General features: G+C 46.9%; 1 protein-coding gene across 2 annotated transcripts; it reads right to left on the bottom strand.

The window, feature by feature from the left end:
- Positions 1 to 287: 287 nt before the first annotated feature.
- On the bottom strand, positions 288 to 25,883 carry arfgef1 (ADP-ribosylation factor guanine nucleotide-exchange factor 1 (brefeldin A-inhibited)). Of its 2 annotated transcripts, XM_052054478.1 has the most exons (40): positions 25,472 to 25,883; positions 18,290 to 18,320; positions 16,961 to 17,117; positions 16,723 to 16,869; positions 16,453 to 16,632; positions 16,176 to 16,229; positions 13,766 to 14,081; positions 13,475 to 13,585; positions 12,716 to 12,963; positions 11,820 to 11,953; positions 11,098 to 11,332; positions 10,919 to 11,018; positions 10,407 to 10,546; positions 10,217 to 10,325; positions 8,482 to 8,683; positions 8,287 to 8,398; positions 7,987 to 8,192; positions 7,822 to 7,906; positions 7,579 to 7,744; positions 7,224 to 7,375; positions 7,008 to 7,136; positions 6,117 to 6,275; positions 5,809 to 5,953; positions 5,636 to 5,726; positions 5,510 to 5,550; positions 4,941 to 5,110; positions 4,534 to 4,685; positions 4,289 to 4,461; positions 4,046 to 4,206; positions 3,617 to 3,747; positions 3,371 to 3,500; positions 3,098 to 3,233; positions 2,876 to 3,014; positions 2,662 to 2,710; positions 2,453 to 2,582; positions 2,239 to 2,378; positions 1,945 to 2,116; positions 1,727 to 1,865; positions 1,477 to 1,594; positions 288 to 1,328 (listed from the first exon to the last, which is right to left on the bottom strand). In XM_052054478.1, exons 1-40 carry the CDS (start codon positions 25,593 to 25,595, stop codon positions 1,140 to 1,142), a joined length of 5,703 nt encoding a protein of 1,900 aa, XP_051910438.1. In that variant the 5' UTR covers positions 25,596 to 25,883; the 3' UTR covers positions 288 to 1,139. The 2 variants fall into 2 exon arrangements, with proteins under 2 accessions (XP_051910438.1, XP_051910439.1); XM_052054479.1 differs by lacking the exon at positions 16,176 to 16,229.
- Between the last annotated feature and the right edge of the window lie 224 nt (positions 25,884 to 26,107).

The following is a 26,107-nucleotide window of genomic DNA, read 5'->3' as shown; positions in this document are numbered from 1 at the left end:
GGCAGGGGACACCCTGAACCGGTTGCCAGCCAATCGCAGGGCACACAGAGACGAACAACCATGCTCACTCACACCAAGGGACAATTTAGCGTGTTCCATCAGCATGCATGCTTTTGGAACATGGGAGTAAACCGGAGTACCCGGAGAAAACCCACACAGGCCCAGGGAGAACATGCAAACTCCACACAGGGAGGCCGGAGCTGGAATTGAACCCGGTACCTCTGCACTGCAAAGTCGATGTGCTAACCACTGGATTACTGCGCCGCAAATCAATGACAAAATGAACCTCGTTCAAAAAAACTTTATTGACCTAGAACCTGATTAGAATGCCAGAAGATGTACAGTATCGTACACAAAGTTGTACATATCTTTTTTTGCAACATAGAAAACTTTACATTGCTGCATCATATACATTTTTGTTTTCTACATCCATGAGAAGGAATGCGTCCCATTTGTACATAAAGCACAGTCAACATCACTCATTTACCCCTCTCTCTCTATATACATATTAATTTCTCCCAAAACCCACCAAAAAATTAAATATATTATTTGATTTTTTTGTACACACACACACACGTGAAAACAAGTCAAAAATGATAATAGACTAATAAGTCGTGTTTTTTTTTAAGCAGCTAGCATCTCATCTTCCAGTTAAAAATCAAACAATACCAACGTATAAAATGGAATAATTTAATGAAGTCTTCACTTAATGGTGAGATGTTACAGATAAAATTAGGGGCGGAGGGCAAAAAAGTCAAGTCTCCAGTGCATTCCGAATGGAGGTCAAGTGCAGCAACAAATAATAATAAAATATATATATAAAAAAAATCTAGTGTTATCAGATTATTACATCTGTACATTTGGATGTGAACGTTAGCCACGTGGAGGGTATGCGAAGAGAGAGAGGTCACATTTCATCATGGTTTTTGAATATGTCTGCAATCATTCTGTTACAATAAATATACAGTAAGAAGCACATTTTTGGGGAATTTTTAAAATAGATTGTGTCTGAGCAGCTCAAAGATATGATGGAGGAGGAGGATATCGCTACAAACCAGACTTGTTTACTTTAGTCGTTTTTTTTTTTCGTGCCGATAGCCGAGGTGAACGAAGGGCTTGGGGGCTGCAGGCAGGCGGCGTCACTGAGCTTCTTCCTCCTCTTTCAGCTGCTCCCGAATGGTGAGTCGCGGTTGCGGCTCGGGCGCGATGCCAAACACCTGACCGATCCGCAGGTAGAATTTCCTCAGGACGGCACGCAGCTCCGGAATGAGGTCCAACTGCATGATCTCGCACAGCAGCGGATAGTACCGCGACGCGTGAGCCTTGAACTGCACGGGAGAGAACTTAGCTTAACGCTAACGCGTAATGTGAAGTGCCATAGGCGGGCTAATGAAGAGCATTTTTTTTCTTTCACCAATTGGAATAAAAGTATGGCCCCAGGAATGAGGCACTGTAAGTGGGCTCGTGTCAACCCACCCGTTCGTCGCTGATCTTCAGAACCTTGGTGAGGAAGAGGAGAAGGAGGTTGGTCCAGGCCTCCCTGTGGCTCTCCGAGGTCAACGCCAGGAAGTAGGCCACTGCCTCGCCGCACACGCTGACCACAAAAAAAAAAAAGATGCGTTATTGCGATTCACTCAAATTTCAACGTGATGTTTCTTTCCACAACTGATGCGATACAACGCATTCCCGCGTCCGTCTTCGTCTTTTAAGACATCTGCGTCCTTACTCTAACAGTCGTCTCTGGACCTCCTCCCAGGCGTCCCGCCGCGTCTCGTCCGTGTACATGCGGAAGAGGATTCGCAGGCCGCAGGCCAGGCTGCCCGTCTCCTGCTTCAACAGATTGGGCTTGGACTTGCCTTTAAACCCTGCAACACACGCGCGCACACACACAAGCGGTCACGCACGTGAGCGTGTGGCCCGCGTCTGGCGCGGCGAGAGTTTTACCGGCTTTCCACAGTAGCGTCCTTTGCTCGTTGTTGGAGTTGAAGGACTTGGCGAAGCGGTGCGACGCCATCAGGCAGTCCAGCAACTTGAAGAGCTGCTGCGACGTCAGGTAGCGGAACATGCCCTGGTCCGGCGTCTCTGCGGCCCCGTCCGACACGTTGGCCGCATCGCGCTTCGGGTAAGTCGTGACAAGGTGGCGTTACATGGATGTGGATTTTTTTTTTTTAAAGCCGATGTGTATTTCAATTATTAGAGGCAGATTAAAATTGCAATACCAATTCTATGCAGTCATACCTGCGCCGCGGCAAAGTTCTCGGCATCTTCCTTCTTGCTGGTGGCGGGGAAGAAGACAATGTTGTCAATGGTCTGGATGAGCTCCAGCTGCACCACGCACTTGATGAGCAAGGCGGTGAACAAGCGCTGCTCCTGCGTCCCTGCGGAACACCGACGCTCACATTCACAAACCGGGCCACTTGGACCTCTGAGTCCAAATGGCGGTTCGACTCACTCGTGGAGCTCCTGGCCTTGCCGGCGTCCTCATTGGTGCCGGAGGTCACGCCGCTCTGCTGGCTCTGACGACGGCTCTCCATGCCGCTGACGGACCGCTGGTCGTCCAAGGACTTCTGGGAAATGGAATCCTTAGGGCGGGGGAGATCACGTGATGAATATGAAATGCGACGGGATAAATATGGAAATTGGCATGCTTTCCCGCCTCACCGGCTGCTTGTCAAAGTGTTCGTCTTCTGCCGGTCTCCATGTTAACAGCCTGAGGCAAACAAAACATTTATCACACGAATTTAACTCATTCAGTGACAGCCAATTCTAGACTAAGTCCGAAAAGACGTTTAAAAACGTCTTTGGGAGTGAATGAGTTAAAATGGAGAGGTTTGGGGTGCGGTTTAAAAAAAACATTAAAATGAATATGGCTTACGCATGCGGGATGGTCGTTTTGAAAATGTCCAGCATGCAATTGCATGTCTTGTCCCACGTCTCGGCGTTGAACTTCTCGCCGTTTAAGATGACCACGTTCTCCAGGCAGTTGGTGCCCGAGCGGGCCAGCTGTTCGTTGTCTGCGGGCAAAATGGGGACTTTATTAGACGCCGGAAAAAGTTTAGGAGAGGTGAAGGGGTTGGGGGGGGGGTCACGTACTCACCTTGCTGCACACACCAGTAGAGCTGAGCTAAAATGTCATCCAGCAGCACGTCACTGAGGGACTCAAAGTACTGCGTGAACACGTCACAGATGGCGTAGAGTGCGTGGTTGCAGGTGGTGGTCATCCACTCTGCTTTCTGTGTGGAGGCAATTTATTTATTATTATGATTAAAAAAAAAATCAGGATAAAAACAAAAGATCATGACAATCAAACTCCCTCGAAAAACAAAAACAGAAAATCAGTCGGGCCCTCGCGATGGCGGGACCGACTTACCTCAGTCTGCTGCTCGGGCAGCTTCATGTTGTCGAAGATCCGGAAGACGATTCTGAACAGGTCCTGCCACCAGTGCTTCTCGAAAGTGTGCCCGTACGTCTTCATCACCTCAAACATGACAGTCAACCCTCTACACAGAGAGGAAAAAAACCAAAACAAAACCATTGGCGCCATTGACAAAGAGGAACTTATTGCTGCTTTCCAGTGTTATTTTCATGTTTGTGATTTGAAGTAGCGCCCACTTACCTGGTTCGCACATCCAACTTGCACCTGTTGATGATGCAGGACAACTCGAAGAGGATGGGGAACCAGCCTCGTACCCACACACGGTCCTCCGGTGCTACATTCATGTCATCGCTGGTGTAGTCTTTGAAGGCCTGCCGCGCACGTCAGCCCAATTTAGACGCGGAACTGAACAGCTATCTCGGCATAGATGCTAACACAACAAGTGTTCCTAGCTGGCTCGCCACAGGTCCCTCAGCACCGGTCCTAGGACCGGGACCGGGACTTGGCCCATTTGGGACCAGGACGCACAAAGACAGACCTGATCCCGCCAATCAATTAACTCATTCAGTACCGGCCAATTCTAGACCAAGTCTGAAAAGAAAACGTCTTTGGGAGTGAATGAGTTAAAGAAGAAACAGTAAACAGAAAAATAGTAACAAATTAAAGCACCTGCGGCCTCCCCGAGACGTATTTGGCGCAGTGTCGGATGAGGCGGATGGCTTCCATACTGGTGTCGGGAAAGGCGGCGTTGCAGGCGAACTCCGACAGGCACTTGACGGCGTCCTGGAAGGAGTCGATGGTGGCCGCAAAGTGCTTCTCGAATACATTCGCTGGGGGAGGCGGAAAGATGTCAACTCCAAACGGGTAGGCTCGGGCGAGGCGGAGCTGCGCGGCGCACGCCGGGGCACTCACTGACGATGTGCCCCGTGGTCTGAAAGGCCAGCTCCACGATGCTCTCGTCCTGGTCGGACGCCGCCAGGTGGAAGACGGAGAAGATGTTCTTCCAGCCCGAGCGGATGTTGGCGGCCTGGGAGTTGACCATCTGCGCGATGCAGCGCACCACCATGTCCCTGATGGTCGGAGATCTGAAAAACGCGCCACAGATGAGTCGTCGAATCGTTGGGTGACGCCCCGACCCGCCGTCATTGTCGACGCACCTGTTTTTCTTCATGATGTGCTCAAACGGCCGCAGGAAATCCTTCTGGAAGCGGAAGTTGGCCAGCTCGCCCTTCTCCAGGAACTTCATGGACAGCTGCCGGAGCGAGTCCACGGCAAAAATGGCCACGTCTTCATTGGAGTTGCAGCCCACCTAAAAAAAACAAAAAAAAAAAACAATTTCACCACAGCGGCGTTTAACTCATTCATTACCAGCCAATTCGACACCAAGTCTGAAAAGACGTTTAAAAACGTCTTTGGGAGTGAAAGAGTTAAAAATCTAACTGCAATTTTTTCCCCCCGCAATAAATTATTTGTACTCCAATAAACAATAGCAGATATACAGAAACATTTTAGTCAGACAGATTCGCAAAAAAACCCCCCAAAACAAAACAGGACTTTCCAATACCTTGTTGAAGTGGTCCCCGATGACCTCCCAGATCCTGGACCACTGCAGCCGGATGCGGCCCATGTTGTAGTAGGAGATCTCCACGATCTTCTGCAGGCTGAACATGCGCGGATGCATGGGCGAGGCCAGCTCATCCATGGACACGGCGCAGAGCCAGCGCACAAAATCCACTGGGGGATGACGCAAACAACGGTTACGGACGGCCACCATACAAAGGGGGCACGAACAAAAAGGACGCTGACGTACTGATCGCGTGGCATGAGTAAATCGATTTTGCATTTCTACTAATAATATTGACCATGTGATGTAATGCGATTTTTTACTTTTGAGTGTGTATGGCTTTAAAATGTGGTCTCTGGTGTGAGGGAGGCGGGAATCAGCCAATCAGAATGGAGGACTGGTGGGCTGTTGCTAGGTAAGCCAGGCAGAGTTTTTGCTTTGACTTTGTAATTCGTCAAATTATTTGAGACATTTGACTAATTGTGTTAGAAGATATAAAATAATAATAATAATAATAATAATAATAAAACTGAATCTGATCTAGGGTGACTGTCCAGTCCTCGACTCACCTATCGCATTGCCGTCAAGTCTGGTCGAACCTGTGAATATCCTAAAAAAAAAAAACAAATCAATCAATTGGTTTTGATGTAAATCATATTGATTGATGACAGTGATCAATGTAGAATTTTTCTGACCTGTCCACAGCGACCACCACACTCTGAGAGCTGGTCTCCCCGATGGACTCCTGGATGCTGGCAATCTGCTTACGGTCTACCGTGCCGCCAACTACGCGGCGGCGGTATATCAGTCAAGCGGCTTATTTTGACGGTGTTTCATTTTTGGGTTTTGGATTCGGGCGCCGACTTACCCAGGCCCAGGTACTCATCGTTGTTGGACTCTCTGGTGCTGGCCATGAAGCCATCCTTGCCGCGCACCGTCCCGGAGATGTAGCGCGCCTTCACGCCCGTGCCGATGAGCTGCGCCAGCTCCAGCTGACTGATGCACTTCATGATCTGAGATTGCATTGAGGGAAACAAAAAAAAACAAAAAAAAAAAACAGTTGATTGTCACCTCAATGTCCTCAAAAGCTAAAACAAAGCAAGCGTAATGTGTCCTTCTTTCCAAAGGTTACAAGACAATATTTTGGAATATCATCGAGCTTCGAAACAGGCCGACCTCGTGCCAGGAGTTGCCGAGGTAGTTGCCGTCGGTGTGCGCCACGGTGATGAGCGTCTTGATGGTGTCGATGTTTTTCTGCTTCATTTCGGCGATGCCCGAGCTGGCCGTGAGCAGCGTGAACCTGGCCAGTGCTTGCACATAGGCGTCCCTCTCCAGCTGTGAGGGGGGAGAGAGAAATGTAAATGCTTTAAAATCCCGCCCCAAAATATGATTAAGGTTTTTCAAAGTGCTGACATCATGTTCAGTCGCAGCCAATTCTAGACCAACTCCGAAAAGACGTTTAAAAACGTCTTTGGGAGTGAATGAGTTAATGACGCGTAAAGAGTATTGCGTTACATTGTGTCGGACTATAAATCAAATGATTTAAAAATTGTTATTGGTTTATTTTTATAACCTCTCGGTACTTCCGAGGTACTTGCAAACGTCTAAAGCAGGGGTGTCAAACTCATTTTAGTAGCGGGCCAATTTGGAGCTGCGTATTCCCTCGGAGTGCCGTTACGACGTTGAAACCACAAAATTATTACTTGTAGACAACAAATTAATAAATGATTAGTTTTGAAATCAGTTCAGTCAATTTTAATTTGTTCAATTATTGTTCAAGTGAGTGTAAACTGGGTAACAAAATTATTGCGAAATTCCAACTTTATTGATTACACGACAATTTCACATTTCTGTCCAGATTTGAGCTTGACACACGATTTGCTTTCGCGGGCAAAAAAATGACCCGGCGGGCCGGATATGGCCCCCGGGCCTTGAGTTTGATACCTGTGGTCTAAACAATGTGACAAACTTCCCTTTCTTTTTAAGCACTCTGTCAAATTTGGGGATTCGTCAACTCAACTATTTTACGTTTCATTTTACATTTTGCGCGTCTTTTGTAAGCTCAACCTGTATGGAGAAGATGCACGCTATCCTGATGGCGCAGCGGATCCCTTCCAGACACAGCGATGCCACCTCGGTGTCGTCGCAGTCCTGCAGGCCCACGCTGAAGGCGGCCAGGAAGGGCGTCCACGCCAGCTAAAGGCGCAAACAAAGCAGGAAGTGAGCGCAGGCGCGCGGAGCCGACGGCGGGGCGTCCGCCGCCGGGGGGTCCGCCGGCGTTACCTTGAACATGGGCCGCACGTGCTCCAGGTGGGTGGCGCTGGTGAAGGGCGCCTGCACGTGGCTGACGGCCTCCATCAGAGCTTTGGCCGTCTTGGCCATCTGCTCCATTTCCACGTTGTACAGCAGACGGCGCTGCTTCTCGCTGGCCACGCCTTGGAGGACGAGAATACCATCACGTTCCCGAGATCGGCGAGTCATTTGTTCAAGCGCCCCAGAACAAGTATGTTCATTTTATTTGAACACATGAATTAGCCAATTCGATGCTTTAATAACATTCACACGAAAAACTGAATATTCATCAGATGTCCAACGGGTGCACCTTGTTTCGAGTTTTCCGACTGGTCAACGCACTCACTCTGTTTGCTGGACTTCATGGTAAGCTCCTTAGTCTCCTTCATGGCGATCTTCTTGCCCGCAATCTCGTCGTAGATGGCCGACAGGTACTCCTCGGGCAGGTCCTTGCTGTCGTTGATGCCGCGATTCATCTTGATGTATTGCTCCTTGCTCATTTTGTTCTTCACCTTGACGGGAACAAGAAGAAGAAGAAAAAAAAGATTTTGTGACTCCTGGTCCAAATCTACTCGAGCTGAGAACGTACTTGCGGGCTGTGAAGATCCGTTGTCAACATAATGATGGAGTAGGCGAGCACGTAGGCGGTGTCTGCGCTGGCAAAGAGGGTTTGCCTGCGAATCAAACGTATTTTCCGACAGTGAGCTGCTTGACGCCGCCATCGAGAGCAGAGCACAACTTTGCCCCGACTCACCCCTGATTGCACTCCAGGTATCTGGCGGCAAACTTCTCCATCAGCCGGTCGATCTTCTGGGCCTCGCCGGGTAGCCGGAAGCCCTCGAGGAACATCCTCAGCGCCGACACAAAGTCTTTGCCCTGGAAGTCCATTTGATCCACGTAGGCGTACATCACCTCCTTATTGAAGCGCTCGTTCTCGCCGAGAAACTCCCCCACTTGAGTCTGAGGGAGAGCACGCGGCCGGGCAAACGCGGGAGGGAGGTCGCATGAGCGGGATTGTGAAAAGTCAGGACTCGCTGGTCCAGTTGGGCCTCACCGAATCGAGGCGCTCCTCTTGGTGCAGGAACTGAGCCAGGTCCTCTGGGGTTGTACCCAGCATTCCTTGCTCTTGAAGGTACTGGATGCCCCGCTTTGGTTTCTTGTTGAACCTACAGGACGGTGGATATTTCAAAACAAAACGATCGGCGGCAGCACGAAAGCGGGGATGGTCAAAGCAGAGACTGAAACGCACAGGTCGATGCCCTGCTCGATGATCTCCTTCTGCTGCTTGAGGACCTCAAACTGCTCCGGATTGTCCGTGCCCGACATCTGCGTGCTGTAGCTGCCGATGCCCGACGAGGCGGTGGAGTCCAGCGAGTTGATGCTGCCGTAGCGGTTGATGGTCTCGGGGGCCCGCGTCTCGCTGCTTTCCTGCTCCAATGGCTTCTCTTGGCCTGGAGAGAAGGAGTGAGCGGGAACGAAGGCCAGTGAGGTCTCGACTCATCGTTGGATTACAAACGAGGCAAAGTTGGAGGGCGCTAACTAAAACTAGCATATAGGGAGACTAAACAAGATAGCACAATGATTTACTAACAATACAAATCTTACCAAGATACAGTGAAACTCATGTTGACATGAGAAGGGGGGCAAACACGAGCTAAATTTAGATTCAAGACAATTATTTTTCTTCACAATATTCCACTGCGTTAATTCTAACTATTGTGAGGGCAGACAGATGAGCCGTAACCCAGCACGTTGGCGTTGGCGTGATGGAAACCCTTTAAAACATTCAAGACGGTGTCGTCACGGGCAATGTGAGCCACCATTTTGCTCATGTTTCTCTCATTACAAAAAGCACAGACATGCCACTCAAGCTATCCCATTAAGAGTCGAACAAGCACTTATGCTAACGCTACCGTTACCTGCTTTGGCTTTACAGTCATGCCCAAAAGGGAGGAAAATAAAACACAGTTACAAAAAGGGGGCTTGGGGGGGGGGTTAAAAAAAAAGAAAACTGGCTCCTAGTCAGCCGACACGATCACATATTTTGCTGCTACGCACGCTAATGGGTTCGCTGTTTAGCCTTGACAGCTTAGCCAGAGGCTGCTCTACATAGTATGCTTTCAGAGCTTATGGAACACACTTGTTCTTTTGTTTGACTTCCACCGTTGGCAAACAACAAAAGCAGAAGCCAAGAAAGAGTCGCACTCTGTTGTTGTACAATGACATGGATTATATTCACACAAGGCTCCGTTGCCATTAAAAATTCAGAAGCTTGAGACCAATGCCGCATTTTCAATTTTTTTGTTCATTGTATTTACAGTATTTACTTAACCGGGTAAGGCAAATCATAAGTCATCATAAGTCAAATAAGGCACCTGGAATGCTGACTTGGCTGCAGACAGCAGAATACGACAAAAACAAACTGTCAAACATTCATTTATTTAATTCAAAGGGGCCTAATCCATCTGAGAAAACTTTTTTTCCAATTACACATTTTATTTTTGACTGCGAGCGTTGTTGACTGCACTTATTTTTTTTCTGGGACTGGGTGAAGAAAAGTCTTGGCCGACTGTGGTTTGATCATTAAGTCAGGAAAGTTAAAAAAAAATGGCAGCATTGGATTTCTATGGAAATGTGTGACAATAAAACATGATGGACCCTCGGATCGTTATAAGCACATCGTGATTTTCTCAAAGTGTTTGTCACATTAATTCTACAACAAAGAGAGAGAAAACATGACGGCGATTATTTAAATTTAGAAGAAGCGATGACTCCAGCGCAGACACATCCATACATGGTATGCGCACACACTACTAAATACCACTACTACTAGTAATAGTTCAACAGCAAATACAAAAAAAAGTGTGAAAATAGTTTGTCAAGTTTGTTAAATGTAAAACTGTTGCACTGGTGATTCGTTGTAAACACATTTTTTTAACCATCAAAAGCACACCCAGGTGACATGTTGACGTCTCGGCACTTACCAAGGCTGGTCTGGGAGTTCGGGTTGACATACTGGTCCTTGCTCCACTCCACCATACATTTCAAAATGGACACCAGGCATTCGAGGCCTTTCTTTCTTAAGGTCAGCTCCTGTGGACGCCGTCAAATTTCGACCGTCAAAGTTAAGCGCTAATTGCGCACCAAATATTTCCGGGGAGCGGTGATGATCACCTGCGGGGGTGTCGTGCCTAGCTCGTGGCCGCCACGTCCCTGCGCTATTTTGGAGAGGTCGTTGACGAGCCGCTCGAAGATGTTGGCGGCGTTCAAGTCGCAGTCGTAGTTGACGTAAATGTCCACCACGCTCTGAGCGTCTGACGGACAAAGAGAAGAAGCGTCACAAGTACGCCACTGCCGTTTGTGCCGTGATGCCATGCCATGTTAGTTTATGTCCTTGCAGTTTGCACCATAATATTTTGCAATGGGGGCAAAATGTTGGCGAGAAAAAAAAAAAAACAAGGATGAAGAAAAAAAAGAATTACAATAGAAATGTTATATTTTTAAAACATGTAATTGCATGACGAGTTATTACAAAAATTCCAAGTATTGCAGGATTAAAAAAATACATAAAAATATGACCAAGAAAAAAGTTGTCATGTCTCTCCATTTTTTTCCCCCCAAAAAAGTGTCACTGCCCCAAGAATAAATAACAGGGAGTGTCTCTGAAGAAGTGTCGGGATGCAAACCTGCACATATTCTGGTGAGGGTTTGGATGACCATCCACTTGTGGTCGAAGGAGCTTGTGGACGTCTCCAGGATGTAGAGGAAAATCTCCTTGAAGAAAACCTGGACAGCAACGCAAATCATCATCATCATCGTGGTCACATCACCTCTTCCATTGGGCTTCGCCGGCGCCGTTCCTCACCTCGATTTGCATCTTGAGGTGCGTCTTAAAGTGCGACAGGAGCGTGAGGAAGATGGACAGCGACAGCTCAAAGACTTCGGGCACGGACGACACGCCGTTCTTGGAGAGCGCCACGCACAGGTACTGCTTGATGGCATTGATGAACATCTCGTTGGTCTTGAAGATGGGCCCGGCATTCTGCAGGATGGACAGCAGCAGCTGCAGCGACAGCACTTTGGACCGCAGCTCGTGAGACCTGAACGCACGGGCGGCACATTTAACAAAATAGCCCAATTATGATGTCACAGTATGACTCCAAATGTGGATTGTTCATGAGATTTGTTTTATTTTTGTTACATTTTTTGGGGGCATTTCTTGCAGATGTTTTTTTTTTAAAGTCAAATATCTGCCTGGTATTATCATTTTTCTACATAGTTTATTTGTCATCAGCTCTGTGTGTGATATAATATTTTTTTGTAATATTAAAATCCCTCATGTGCAAATTCCTGACAAAATTTTGCTCAAGATAGTCGGTGGAATTCAATTTTCAGAGCACTTCAACCATAACGTCTCGCTGGGGCGGGGGCTACCAGGATTAACCAATCAGCAGTTGTGTTGAAATTAAAAAATGATTCATGCAACGTCTCCTCCGGATGATTTCGTGAGTCATGCTTGCTGTGGCCGGAGCACAAAAAGCCATTTTTAAACGCGTGACTCGCGTCTACCGGACGAAGCCGACTTACTTGGGATCAGGCGGTCCGTCTGACAGAGGTTTCATGGACAGCTTGCAGAGCGAGCGAAAGACAAGGAAGGCGTCTTTCTGGAGGATGTGTGAGAACTTGGCGCCTGGCGGATGACCTGGCGTCGCTCCTGATTCCTAATGGAGGAAAAGAAACAAATGTTCGTTTTTCTAATTATCTTTTTTTCCGCCCATCAACATTTTTTTATTTTTTTGAGGGGGCAAATTTTCCCGATATTTTTTAATGCTTTCTGTTAATTTTCATAAGCTCCAAAAAAAGTATTTAATTTTTTTTTCGCCCCCAAGAATTTTTTGATCTTTTTAGGCAATTCTCCCCCTGATATTTTTTCATGCTTTGTTAATTTTGAAAAGCTCCAAAAAAAAGTCTAATCATCTTTTTTTTTCGTCCCCAACATTTTTGTATTTTTTGGGGGGGGCAAATTTTCCTGATATTTTTTAATGCTTTCTGTTAATTTTCATAAGCTCCAAAAAATATATATATATTTTTTTCGCCCTCAAACATTTTTGTATTTTTTTGGGGCAATTCTCCCCCTGATATTTTTTATGCTTTCTGTTAATTTTGATAAGGTCCAAAAAAAGTCTATCTTTTTTTTCACCCCCAAACATTTTTTTATTTTTTTGGGCCAAATTTTCCCCTGATATTTTTTAACGCTTTGTTAATTTTCATATACTCCAAAAACAAAGTCTTTTTTTAAATTATCTTGTTTTTTCGCAACCAAACATTTTTGTATTAATTTTTTGCCAGTTTTTCCCCTGATAATTTTTTTTAACGCTTTGTGTCAGTTTTCATGAGCTCCAAAAAGAAAGTCTTACTTTTTTTTTTTAAATTTGATTGACTGAGACGAAAAAGTGGTCACTCGGCGTGGCCGCTTGAGTCACCTGAGTGTCGGTGGACGAAAGGGACAGTCTGTCATCGGGCAGCGACGGCGTGAAGCTGGCTGAGATCGGCGTGCCGGGGATGCCGTTGATGTGAACGTGCTCGCTGTCGCTCCCCAGTGTGCCCTCGTCCTCCAGCGAGTTCTGGGTGGCCTGCAGGACCGCTTCGGCTCGCTCCGTCTCCGCCTCGGCCAGCTCCCCCGGCGGCTCTTTGGTGTCTGTGCAGAGGTGGGCCGGGTCCAAGCAGTTACCTGAGAAAGAGAGCGAGAATCGGTTCAACTAGGACACTTTTATTTATTTATTTTTTTGGTCAAGGTTATGGTTCTTTTAAAAGCAAGTTTGTGTGAGGACAGCATTGTGCCTTGGGCCACCATTTTCATCTTGAATATAACTGCCTGTTTGTCCCACTTACGCTCAAGCGTGGCGCATCCATTTGAAACCGCTAATAACAAAGTTGACCGCATATGTTAGCATAGCTTCTCACATGCTCACTCACACACGGGCGGCGTTAGCTAGCTGCCATCTCGGATGGTCGTGCGGAACACTTTTTTTTGGATCTGCTTGCGTTATTTTCCAAGTGAGCGTGACACAGGTCTTTATCTCGGTAAAATATGACCGCACGTTTGAGGCACCACTGCGAGGTCACATTCCACCACCCCCCCCAAAAAAAGTGACAATAAAATTTTCGCTGTTTCTTCCAATAAACGATTGCCGTGATTCCCGCAATATTTTGACTTGCTTGATTCCGAATGTGAATCTCACCTCCTGCCACGGTGTTGACCACCTCCTGCAGGATGCTCTGCACGATCTCTTGAGCTTTCTCTTCATAGTTGGGACCCGCTTCATCCTCGTCGTCCTCCTCGCCTGTTTCATCTGAATATCGTTTTGTCAATCATTAGACAACGACAAAATGTCCGTGCGAGATGTAGGTTCGATTTTTGTCCACTTGAAGTTTACACCTGCACATTTAATACGACATCATCTGTGATTTTAAGTGTGTGAGGCTTTGAAAGGTGGGGCCTGGACTGGTGAGTGACGTGGGTGTCAGCTTACTTTGTGCCGCTGCTGTGGCTTGGTCGGCCTCCGTCTGTTCGTTCTCCGCCACGCAGAAGTTGGAACCGTTTTCCGGATCGGGGCTCTCGAAGGCGGGCCGGGGCTCTCCTGGTGAAGAGGGGCTTCCGCCGCCGCCGTCGCCCTGGGGTCCCGGCGATGACGGGGTGGATGGGGCGGTGATGCTCGGCGTGGTCGGGGTGGCGATCGGCCCGTTGGACTCCCGCGTGGGAGCTTTGGGCGGCGTGTGGATTTGAGGGGAGTCCGGTTCTGTGGGCTGACGGTGCCGCTCCCGTTCCAGCTGCTTTGCCTCCTGCAACTAAACAACAGGATGCGGGTGGGGGTGGGTGGAGGTGAGGGTTCACATACGTGCATTAAAACAAATTAAAGCACACACACATGCACACAGAGGAGGGGGGAAAAAAGGGAGATTAAGAAAATATTCGACTAACAATGTTTGCCTTCACCAAGGCTCCTGAACGCGTGCTCCATGTCAAAGCCAGGCATCCTAATTGAAAGTGGCAATGTTGGGTATGTTCCTTTGTTCAAACCAGCAGCAGGGCTTTGAGAAAAAAAAAAGGGGGCCGAATTGAAAGAAGAAAGTCGCACAAAGTTGTAATATTTAAAAAAAAAAAAGGTCAAATGAGAACGCAGTCATGTAATGCGAACTCATTTAAACGAGATTTTGTTGCCCGTGATGAGAAGAATGTCGAACGTTACAGGAATGTAGTAAGCGTTAGTAACAAAAAGGTGTATTCAGAGAATAGTCGTAATAGATGGGGAGGCGGGGGAGTCAGTGCGTCTCAAGATCGAACTGAGGTCGCTTTGCCGGGGAGGAGTGTGCTTGTGTGTGTGCGTCGGAACAAGACGGCACTACTTGCTGGCAAACACAAAAACAAACCCGAGTGAACAAGCGGTGGACATTCCTTTAGCCAAGCTCCATTAGCAGCCCATGATGCGTTCAAGTGCACAGAGTCAGAATTTATGAGAAAAATGGGGGAGGGGGGATAGCACAACAGGTGAAGGCGACGTGGGTCACAGGCACACAAAACAATGGCAAATGATGGCCTTTCCTCAACGTCATAATTAACGCAGTCGTTCACGTCTCATTTTCTTCCAAGCCTTTGCAAAAAATGTCAGCCGCCAAATCAAGTTCACATCTTGACTGACGCTATTAGCGCCGAGCGTCCGGGCTCGACACCTTCTAGGCAGTGCGTACAAACTAAGCTCATTATTTAAATGCCACCCGGGCCCCGAGTGTGTGTGTTCAAGGCAACCCGGTGTTCTACGTTAAGTGTGTGTTTGTGCAAAAAGTGTCAGTGTCTTTCCAACAAAGTACAGCCCCAAGCTCGTGATCACATTTGGTTATTTGAGCCAAATAATTATGTCAAGTAATTCTGATACTACTGCGGCTTACTCAGCAGTTGGGACCGTCCGTCATCTTGATCTATTTTCATGTTGGCCTGATTATAAGACGACCCCCTCTTTTTCAAGACTCAAGTTTGAAAAAAAAAAGACTTTTTGAACACCACATTCGTTTTTATACAGAAAATAATTACAGTACATCTGAAACCAATGATTTTAACAATATACAGTATTTGAGAGCATGTTATTTTGCCTCATTCAAATCTTAAGTGTAATCACATTCGTAAATGAATGGCTTCTGGTTTTTGAACTGTCAATGACATCATAACTTCTCCTCAGCTGCCGGTTAACGGGGCCGATCATCGACCCACCTTTCTCCAGATTGTCACTACGTTTCTCCATTTTCTGTTATCTCTTCTATTATTTCCCCTCTTTTTCCTTCTTACCCATTTTATTTTTCTTCTTCGTGCTACCGCTATTTATATTTTTATTCTTCGTGGCAGGGGTTCACTTTGGCCTGGAGAGTCAAGTTCAGCATTCGCTTCAATGATAACTGGCGCCATCTAGCGTCGTGAATGGGTATAACGTCTGGACCCCGAATATAAAACGACCCCCACTTTTTCAGTCTTATTTCAATGCAAAAAACACCGTCTTATATTCAGGCCAATACGGTATAATGTACGGCTATCTTTAGTTGTGTAACATTTTGATTGGATAAATATTTTCAGTTAACCCTTTCGGGGGCAGCGGTTACGACAGTGGACGGCTGATCTTGTTATCAGGTTACAGGGTGAGTGAAAGGGTTGAACTAGTATTTCGAATTTAAACCTGACCTTCAAATTGACACAAACGATGGAGTGACTTGACGAGCAAACGTGGTGGCGGCAAGAACACGGCGAACAGGATGGACGGAGGAAGAGGAGTGAGGTAGGAGGCAACACAAGAGAGGTGCACAGAGTTTTGGAGATTTTGTGTGGGTTAGGCAAGTGGAGGGTGGGGGGAGAAAAAAAAATAAAGGTCACAGCAGTCCTGCAAGCTTTGTTTTTACCTGGCGATCACGCTTTCTGGAGGCCAGAGACCAAGATAGCTTGTGATTTGTAAGCTATGTGTCCCACGGGGAGGGAGCGAGGGAGGTGGAGGAGGAGGAGGAGGAGGGGGGGGGAAGTGTCATTCAAAAAGAAATAGATGACATTAGAGCAAGGCAACACCGAAAATGTCCGACAGTGGATGAAACCAGGAAGTTGTGTTGGTGCGCGCGTTGACGGTTGGCGACGGGGAGTGGGGGGGTGGGGGGGGGGGCGGGGGGCGGCGGCATCGGGACGTACTGCTTGGTTCTCCATGCGGGCAAAGATGACGTTGAGCATCTGCGTCAGCGTGGCCTTGGCGGTGGTCTGGTTGATGAGGTTCTTGCTGGCCAGGTAGATGTTGTAGCAGGTGCGCACCGCCTGCAGCACCGTGCCCTCGTGGATCTCGATGTGCTGCGACGTCACGGCCGTCAGCAGGGCCTAAAATTTGGGAGAATGAGCGGGGCCTCAACAAGCACATTTGGGTTTGTTTGTTTTTTTGCGATCGATAAAAAAAAAAAAAAACGGAACCTTGATGATCTGCAGCTGCACTCCCTCGTCCGTCTGCGGGCCCTGGAAGCAGGCGCAGATGGTTTCGATAATGCGGTCGATGAGCTTCTTGCCCGGGGCCGTGCTGTCTGGTGCGCTGCCCGTCAGGTGGCCGTACGCTATCAGCTTCTATCGGCGCAAATGGAACAAAAATGATGACCGGGGAGCGCTACGATTAAAAACCCCCCTTCCGAATTTCAGTCCTGTCAAAAGCGCTGACCTGTAAACAGTCGAGTGAGGTGATGACGATGCGGGGACATTTGGACTGACATGCCAGCTCGAACGGCAAGAAGTACTTGTCAGCTTCGATGAAGTTGGTCTTTGATTTGATTGGCGGTAATGTGCTCGAACTCGATTTTCCATCTCCGCTGGGCGGGCTAAAGACAAACATAAACACTGAATGATAAGGAATCAACTTTGCCTTTCATTTTATATGTGAGCGCTATCCTAGTTGAAAACACGAAAATTGTGACTCGGTGCTACCAAGTCAGTCGAACACTGCACGTTGTTCACTTCTTCCATTCCTGGACGGATGCCCGTGAACACGCTAAAAGCTAACAACACTGAACTTGGGCTCTTGAGCTGAGTGCTTCAAACCGTGCACTTAATCCGACACAGTAGGAGGCGGGGTCAGTAATCACTGCGCATGCTGACAAAGCATCTCCGAGCCGCAGATAAGCCGCTAAACCCTGAAGTCGAGTGACACCACAAGTGGGGTTTTTTTCCCCCTTCTTTGACGCGTACAACGCGCGCAGCCACTTCAGCGCCCGCCGCCACGCCCTGATGAGTAGAAACATTTGAAAAACTGCATTTTAGAATTCTCACTCATTCAGTACCAGCCACTTCTAGACCAAGTCTGTAAAGACGTTTACAACCGTCTTTGGGAGTGAATGAGTTAATAACTTCCTTCACAACAAAATTATGATTTTAAAACTTAGAGGGAATGAGACCCGTGATCGCTTGATTGCTAATTCGTGGGGCTCCTTATAAAGTTCCCTTAAATTGAACAAATTTTAGACCAACAAATTGAGAAAAAAAAGTTTGCTTGCTCTTTTATTGAATTCACAGAGAAGAAAAAAAATCACATTGCCGATTGTCACGTCAATCTGCTCCAAATTTTTTTTATCATATCGCAGCAGGCCCGCCGGTCTGAAATGTTTTAATCTTGGGTTACACTGCGAATATGGCAGCCATTTTAACAGAACTGCGGGCTCTCGAGAAAGCATTTGTGCGCCTGCGGAAAACGTAAATCATGGGTCTGGGGTTTGCTGAGAAACTCTTCGTACGAAGAGAAAAGGGGGCCCAAACAAGAAGTGAAGATGGAGGGCAGTTCACGTCTCTTAAGGCGCCCATTCCACAAGCCGCGTTACTCAGCAACACGCTGCCGACGCACAGGGAACAAGGCCTGCGATGCGAGGAACAACAAAGCGCACACACCTCCAGAACCCCACGCACGTGCAAACTCTGTGTTCCCGTAGCCTTGAGTTGAACTCTGCAGCGTGCCTTCATACTTGTTTAATGAGCCGCCGCTTGCGTGCCAGACACTCACCTTAATTTTTCCGACTCCTCTTTGATTTCCTCTGGAAAAAAAAAGAGGAAAAAAAAAGTGTTAAATATTCGGAAAGTTGACAGGATGGAGCGTGCAGAATTTTGTCCATTGTGTGCGAGTGATTGTTTACCCATCACGTCATTTTCGTAAAGGACGGTCATCGTCCGCACACATTCTGAGTCTCTCCTTAAGCATGGCAGACGCACCGCCCCCCCCCCCCCCCAAAAAAAAAGATAAGCGGTGCACGCCTGGCAAAAATTAGTGCTGGTTTCAGATGAAACAGACATAGAGGAGGAAGTGGGAGACAAAGCGCGATAGAAATTGGGAGTAGCGATGAGCCCGTGAAAAAGGGCGGCGCTGGCAGCGCGAGCTTGGGAGAGGCTTCAAGAAAGACAGCTCAATTATTTCACTGCTTTGAGGCCAAAACGACTCCGAGCATCAGACTGTACTTCGTAGAAGAGAATGATCAATGGGACTCCCATTTTCAAACAGAGCTGCACATACCATCAACAATTTTTATTTTATTTTGATAGTGCAACGATATAACTCATTCAGTCCCAGCCAATTCTGGACCAAGTCTGAAAAGACGTTTAAAAACGTCTTTGGGAGTGAATGAGTTTAAGAGATTTACACGTTTTTCAGAATGGAATATTTAGGATGCTGCAAACGATTGTCGAGAGTACGGCACAGGCAAAACGATACTCACAGGCATATATTCTTTATCCTCTGTAAAAATAGTCGAATGGTACTGCTGCTTAGTCATATCAAACTGCCCCCTGGTGGACAAGCTGTCCCCTCACAAGGAGTACAACCTTCATGAAAAATGAAATTTTGCTGCGCAAACTGTTCCGCTGTTTACGGTATTCCTTCCGTTGCCTTTTTAAAAACGTGTTTTTAGCTTGTATCCGTATGTCTTGGCATGCTACCGTATGCTTCAAGCTAACGTGTTTTTACCGTCCGCACGTGCATGCCGTACGTTTAAGCTGGCGTATGTTTTACCACTTTAAAACTGAGGCCAATATTACAGTGCGTTTTGTCTATGTGTCAAATACAGAAATCGCACCCGTTAATGAGATTGCGCCCAACAATACGGTGCACCGAATGGTCGTAAAAATAACGGTACATTGAATTTAATAATGCAATGTTATGACATGAAGCTGGGTGTGTTTTACTGCTTTCCACGTGAAAAAAAAATTGTGAGCATTTTTGGAGTTCGGAATGACTGACTTACATTCATGCCAATGGGAAAAGAGGACACGTCGGTGTTTCGCGAGACTTTTATCCATGTGGCGTATGAGCACGAGATGAAACTAGGGTTCCTACGGCTTTATATCTCGAAACCCAGAAGCCGCTCCAAAGCCCCCCTCACCACCCACTGTGGGCCCCCGGTCTTTTCTCATGTGAAGTCATTAGAGTGAGGAGTTGCCAGCCATCCACTCTCGACATTAAACATGACAGCAGTGAGGAGATTTGACTGAAGCAGGGCAGAGCGAGCGAGGAGTGCCTTCAAAAGGCAGCGCACCATTTAAGATGAGTACCCCCCCCCCCCAAAAATTGAATTTTTAATCATGTGTGTGCGCGTGTCTCAAAGCGGGTATCGACGCACCGCTGCTGCGTTTGTTTTACGCTTGTTCCCAGGAGTGTCCACAATTTACAGCATTATCTATCGATCGGTTCATCTTCACCGTTGGCAGCCACTGTTGCCAAGGTGACACCGTTCAAGTCCTGGCGTGGCACTTCTCTGTCAAGGCCCTTGAGGGCTACTGACAAAGGCCAATATGGCGGAGAGCTCGATTGTTGATCGTTTGAGGCGGTCCGACGAGTCCCCGTTCATTCAAGGTGCTTTTAAAAGCAAGCGGGAAGGACACAAGCGATACGGCTGGCTAATCATTCCGCCTCCTGAGTATTTGGTTGAAGGCCTTCGAGCATGAAGGAATGCGGGTACTTCCCAGACGGCAACGGACACTGTGGAACCTGTTGTACAACCGAGCATTAAAGGATATACATGTAGCATTACAATCGTTTGGTTGAACAAGCACTAGACGAATAGAAAACTAGTGCTGACACCCACTACACAGCCAACTCTACACGCTCATTTGCTGACACCCATGTCACTCACCAGACCCCACACGCTCAAAGTCAAAGCTATTACAGCAGAATGTGAAGATCAATTTTGATCTTATTTTTTTTTATTCAATGCTAGTGGAGAAGAAGAGAGTTGCAACCCTATGGTAAACAAATGACAGCATGCTTGCCACACCCAGTTGAAAGACTTGCTCAAATCAATTTCCAATAACGTAGCACATGCAAAGTGGAAGCTGTTCCATTGAGTTTACCCCTCATTTGATATGTTCAATTTCCCAGTTTTCATGACTAGATCGCTTATACGTGTGAGGTGTGTCCACATCCGCCGCGTGTTCACTGCATATGTGCGAACGGCCTGCTGGCAGAATATGCTCTTATCGAATTAGCGCTGATCAAGCAGCTCAAGTTGGCAGCGCTTGGCATGTTTGGTCGTTCGTCGCGTGGCTGAAGCGTCAACTTGAGCATGCGCGAGTCTCCTCCTCCTTTTCTTATGTTTTTTTTCTCACTGGCGCGCTGCTGCATTTCATGTGAGACCTTAGAGACTATTTTTAGAACGCAAGCTAGCAGCCACGTGAATAATGCGTGCGTGAATTTGAATGTGTGTCCCTGCAAACTCATTCACAAGGGCAATTTGGTGGCTTGGTGATCCAGCGCTGCCTCGAAGAGTCAAAATGCAAGCCAGGCTTTTCGATTCGGCATGACCTCGCGCGACCTCCGGTCAATGGCTCATTTGCATGAGACAGGACAGCCCCCTCAAAGCCCCCTCAACATCCACCCGTTATCGGAACCGCTTTATCCTCACTGTTGTAATTCTTGAACCTTGGGTGTATTTTGACTGCAGCAAGTTGCATTTATGTTTTATATGGTCAGTTGAGAACCGTTTTAAAAATTGCATCATGTCTCTTTCAATAACGGTTACAAGCCGTTTTTTTCCTCCCACTAATAGGAAAAATGAAGACGTCGACTTGAGGGAGGCTTTTTTTTTTTGGTCTTTAAGCGGTTAACTGAGTCACAGCCACGATTTGAGGAAATCCGGCAAAACTAATAAAGCCTATCACAGTCGTCAGCCATGTTTACGACTCAACTGCAAGACTTTGAGGTCGGTCGGCCCTCCTATCCGGCAGTTTCGAAGGCAGCGATAAACATGGCAAAATTCCCCTTGGGAGCGCTAAGGATTTGTCAATTAAAAGGCAGCTCGGGTCCAGCTGATCCACTGGCAGGAGGATGGGTGGCTGGGCGGGGGGGGGGGGGGGGGGGGTGGTGCTAGGGAGAAACATCCAAAGAGACAACTCTCCCGAGACGCTCACACTCTCGCTTTTTCGCTCTCTCTCTGAGATGAAACATCTTGCAGTGAGGGGACGACGGGTTCGAATGCCAACCCAACATGCATTCAGGGCTTGTAAGCATTTCACAGATTCCGCATGTAAACACAAGGAGAGCCACAGGCACTAAACCGAGTCCCCTGACATTTCTATTGTCCGGACCGAAATCAAAGGTCGGGCAGCAGTGGTTGCATTTGCAGGAGGCACAGTTGAACGTTGTCGTCGGCTATTTCGCCTCATCTGGCTTATCCTGACACAAGAACACACGTTCGACTTCTGCGGTTAAACCGCAGCAGTTTTTTTTCTCTGCCAACCCGAGGCCTTGATTAATCGGACTTGTCATTGAAATGAGCAAATTGCATAAATGAAAAATGACCTGAAAACGCAATGCACGTCGCAATTGGACCAACATGAGAAGGAGGTTCTTAACAAAACGCTGCAAGGCTACTTACTAATAGCAGACTGGGCTGTTTATTTACTCAACAGCAGATGGGGAAGGCATCTCATTTTACAAATGATGGGATATGTCCACAAATTATTTGATCTCAGAGACACTGTCCACAAATTTGCATCAAATTAAGGACCTTTTATTATTTTTTGTTTTTATGAATTTTTAAAATTGGTCATATTGTATTCTGGGTACATTAGTCGGGTGTCTTATTCCTAATTGCCTCCTTAAATGTGATGTATTCCAGTCGGCAGCCAACAAAGACATTGACCAAATCAATCAAGGCAGCTCATCCTAATAAGCAGTGGACTCAGTGACAAAAGGGCCTCCTCATTTGCATGCGGAATAATTAATTCATAGCCCCATTTCGGAACTGAAGGAGGCATCACGATACACTAGCCCATGTATAATGAATGGAGGACTCCAGTTCAAAATACAAACCATTTATAAATATATTCTCCATCATCTTCTTGATAGATAAAAGGATTATTTATGTGTGGAAAGCGAGCGTGGGTCCCGGCACACGCTGACATGAGTGCGAGCGCAAGCTCATTATCAGGATAGCGGGCTACCTTTGGGATTACAAGGAGCTAAAGTGTGTGCACTTTGCAGCAGGAAGGGGGGGGGTTAGAATCCGGAAGCCTTCATATGGGAATTTAGCGAAAAGTTGGTGGCTACTGAATCATTCCTATTACAGTACAAACTAACAGAAAATCATTCGAGAGCATGATGTTTTAAAAACATTAAATGTCATATCTGAGTGAAAAATGAAGCTCCATTGAGAACCTAGAGCAGTGTAGTTAAGTAAATACAGTCCAAAAAATTTATGATTGAGGTTGTACAGGTCTTTCGGTCGCCACAACTTGGCAAACACTTTTTATTTAAGGCCTGGTGCTTATCGTAGGCGCACACGCGGCGACGTCTGTGCTGCAAATGCTTCAAACCACGCGGGGAAGAGAGCAAGGTCCCTGAATGGTCAGCGGGGTACAATAGTCCCATTGCCACCGCCGCTGGCTATAAACCCCGTCATGCCAGGAGCGGCGGAACACGAGAGTCGCTCGACTCTGTGGGAGCAAAGTAGGTCAAAACATTGGGGACACCTGCACTGTCGAGAGCATGGCAAGTAGAGAGCGCATTCCTGTCACAAAGGCATGCCGGGTAACATTTTGGCATTTCAAGAAAAGAAAAAAAAAAAATCAGAGTGGGCGCATGGATGACGATGATGCTCTTTGTCTAGTCCAAACCTTTCGCCTCGCTCTCGGTGACTCACTTCGTAGCTCCTGTCGTCACAAATTGCGCAAAAATGTCAATGAACCACGGTCACCCAAAAGTGAACTCATGGAAAATTGACTTTGGAATGTTGGGAAATAAATAGTTGGGTTGACCGGTGCCCACCAACCAAGTGTGAAATTAAACCACCATATAGTGTGTGTGTGCCTTTAAAAGGTGGGGCCTTGCCTGGTGAGTGACGTGGAAGCCGGAGAAAGAGCGTGTGAAGTCAAAAAAATTTTGAACGCGTGTTGGCCAATTTCTGGGGGCATGACAATATCTTCTTTGTAATGCAGGACGACTACATTGAAGTAGCTAACGTATGCAAACACATCCTCACTAAACAGGACGTGTTAGGCCATATGCGCCACAACAATACATTCATTTATTTGTATAAAAATATCTGTAACTTGAAAAAAAGAAGGCAAGTTATATTGACACCTCGGACCTCTTTTAAAATGTGAAAAAAATGAATGATGTGATTCTACACACTGATGACTGTTACATTGGGCACAGATCCAATCCAGACAATGGTGAACCACATCGAGAGATCTTGAGCGACAGCACAGAGATGTCTCAAAGTCTCGAGAGCGACAGGAGATGAGATTACGTAAATCACTTCGTATTCTGGGTCACGCAGTCATCCTTTTTATAGCTATAATTTTTTCTCCCCCATGCATTACTACTGTACTGCTTCCTGCTCTTCGCACCGTACACAGCCAAGAGTTGGCGCCACTGGACAGATGAATCCGGCTGTATGAGACTTAATTTGATTGTCCGTGCATCCAACCTGGATAATCCTTTCTTTAAACATCTCATACATGATTAATGATATGATGATAATGATGACATATTCTTGCAAGAAGGAATAGCATCTATGGAGCTAAGACACAGTGCAAAGTTGTGTCTTTTAGCCTTGACGGTCACCCAATATCCCCACACAGGTGGTTGACTGCTCCACAAGATGCTCCCATTGTGTCCACTCCCAGAATCAGATTACATCCCTTGACTGGACAAAAGCCTTGTTTGTCCCGAGCAGTTTGCTTCCTAAATAAGGACCGTGCAGAACACCGCACACACATCTTCACTTTGTTTTAAACACAAAAGCCTCCTATTTTTTGCAGAGGATTTTATGATTATTAGGGCTGGAATATGGGGAGATACACCGGTTAACAGCTTCCGTAAATGGCTACGTGTAAACCGGACGCAGCATTGGATATACCTCAAAATAAGAGCTTGGAGATTGTGTTAAAATAGTGTTGTCGCTTATTGAAATTTTAGGATAGGCAACGTCGTATATGATAGATGACTTTCAATTTGTTTGAGTTGGTTAATTTGGTTGCCTAAGCATATATTTAGAAGTTTCGACTATTGTGGGTATCTTTTAATTTGATGTCCAACCGGAAGTCGCACTGTCTACTTCCGACAGCGGCTTTGCCCTAGTTTAAAAAGGTGCTCTGACAGCTGTCACCTTTTTTCTTTACACTACACCCAGCTTTGAAGATAAATAATGGTCATGTGGAAGCACAAACTGACGTTTAACCCCTTGAAAACGTGCACGAAATCAAACCAACAAAACGTGTCGCTGTCACGAGCGTGAGAGGGCGACTGTGTCCTCGAGTGTGTACCAGGAAGAGACGCCGACACACCGTTCCTTTGTAGCCTTGATGGCACGCGATTAAACGGCTCACGTTTATGGTTTATGAATGGGAAAAGTGATTACGGTCGCTATGGTGGGAATAGTTTGTGTTTTGTGGCCCACACGGACGCCAAAACACCGCAAACTAACAGCCCCCTTTGCACCATTTCCGCGTTGAATGTCGGATAGCCACACAAGCTTCCCAGGTTTCTCACAAGCAAGTCACCTACGAGACAAAATGGCGTTTTATTCTCATTTTTTGTTCATTTATTCCGGGCCAAATAATTTTCAAAAAATGTGTCAGGATATACGATTAATGAGTCCTAGGGTACTGCATGACGTGTCTATATCAACGAGGACGAACGCGAGAAGTCGAGGAAGGAGTGTGGGGTGGGGGAAGCAAAAACAAGCCAACTTACCGAGTGCCACTTCGCAGGCTTTGCGTAGCTGAGAATGGTGGGCTTTCTTTACCTCCTTGTCGGCTAAAATCTTCTCCAAAGCTCTTGTGAGGAACATGTTTTTCGTCTTTTTGCCCTCAAACATGACGCACCGGAATTCAGGGTGCGGTATGTGTGTCTCTGAAGAAGAGAGGTGATGGTGGTGGTGGTGGTGGTGGGGGCTCTTGCCCACAAAACGAAGGCTTCCACTCGTCGCAACGTTGAGCCTCAACCGCAGCCAAAACAAAACAAAAAGGAAAGGAAAGAAAAGAGAAGACACACACACACGCGCACGCACACAAAGGTGGGCTTCAATCCCGTCCGATGGCCATCAACGACCTGCCTCCTGCGCCATGTTGGAGAGGAAATTACGTCACAGTGAGGCACAGGCCGCCGCGTCAGGAGAGAAGTAGCGGTGATGCTGCTTATACAAATCAAATAAGGCTCATCACATCAACTTCACTATCCACAAACACAAAAATAAATAAATATGAAATTTGTCTTGAATGTAATTAAATATATTCAACCTGTGTTGAATCACTGAATAAATTGTATCGGGGTAAACTTGGAAGTTTCAATTATCTCCAATGTGTAAGCTACTTGCTAAAATTGCCAATA

This window comes from Hippocampus zosterae, chromosome 20 (genome assembly GCF_025434085.1).
Source record: "Hippocampus zosterae strain Florida chromosome 20, ASM2543408v3, whole genome shotgun sequence".
Lineage (NCBI taxonomy): Eukaryota > Metazoa > Chordata > Actinopteri > Syngnathiformes > Syngnathidae > Hippocampus > Hippocampus zosterae.
The sequence above is the reverse complement of the archived record's forward strand: the minus strand, read 5'-3'. Positions and strand labels throughout refer to the sequence as shown.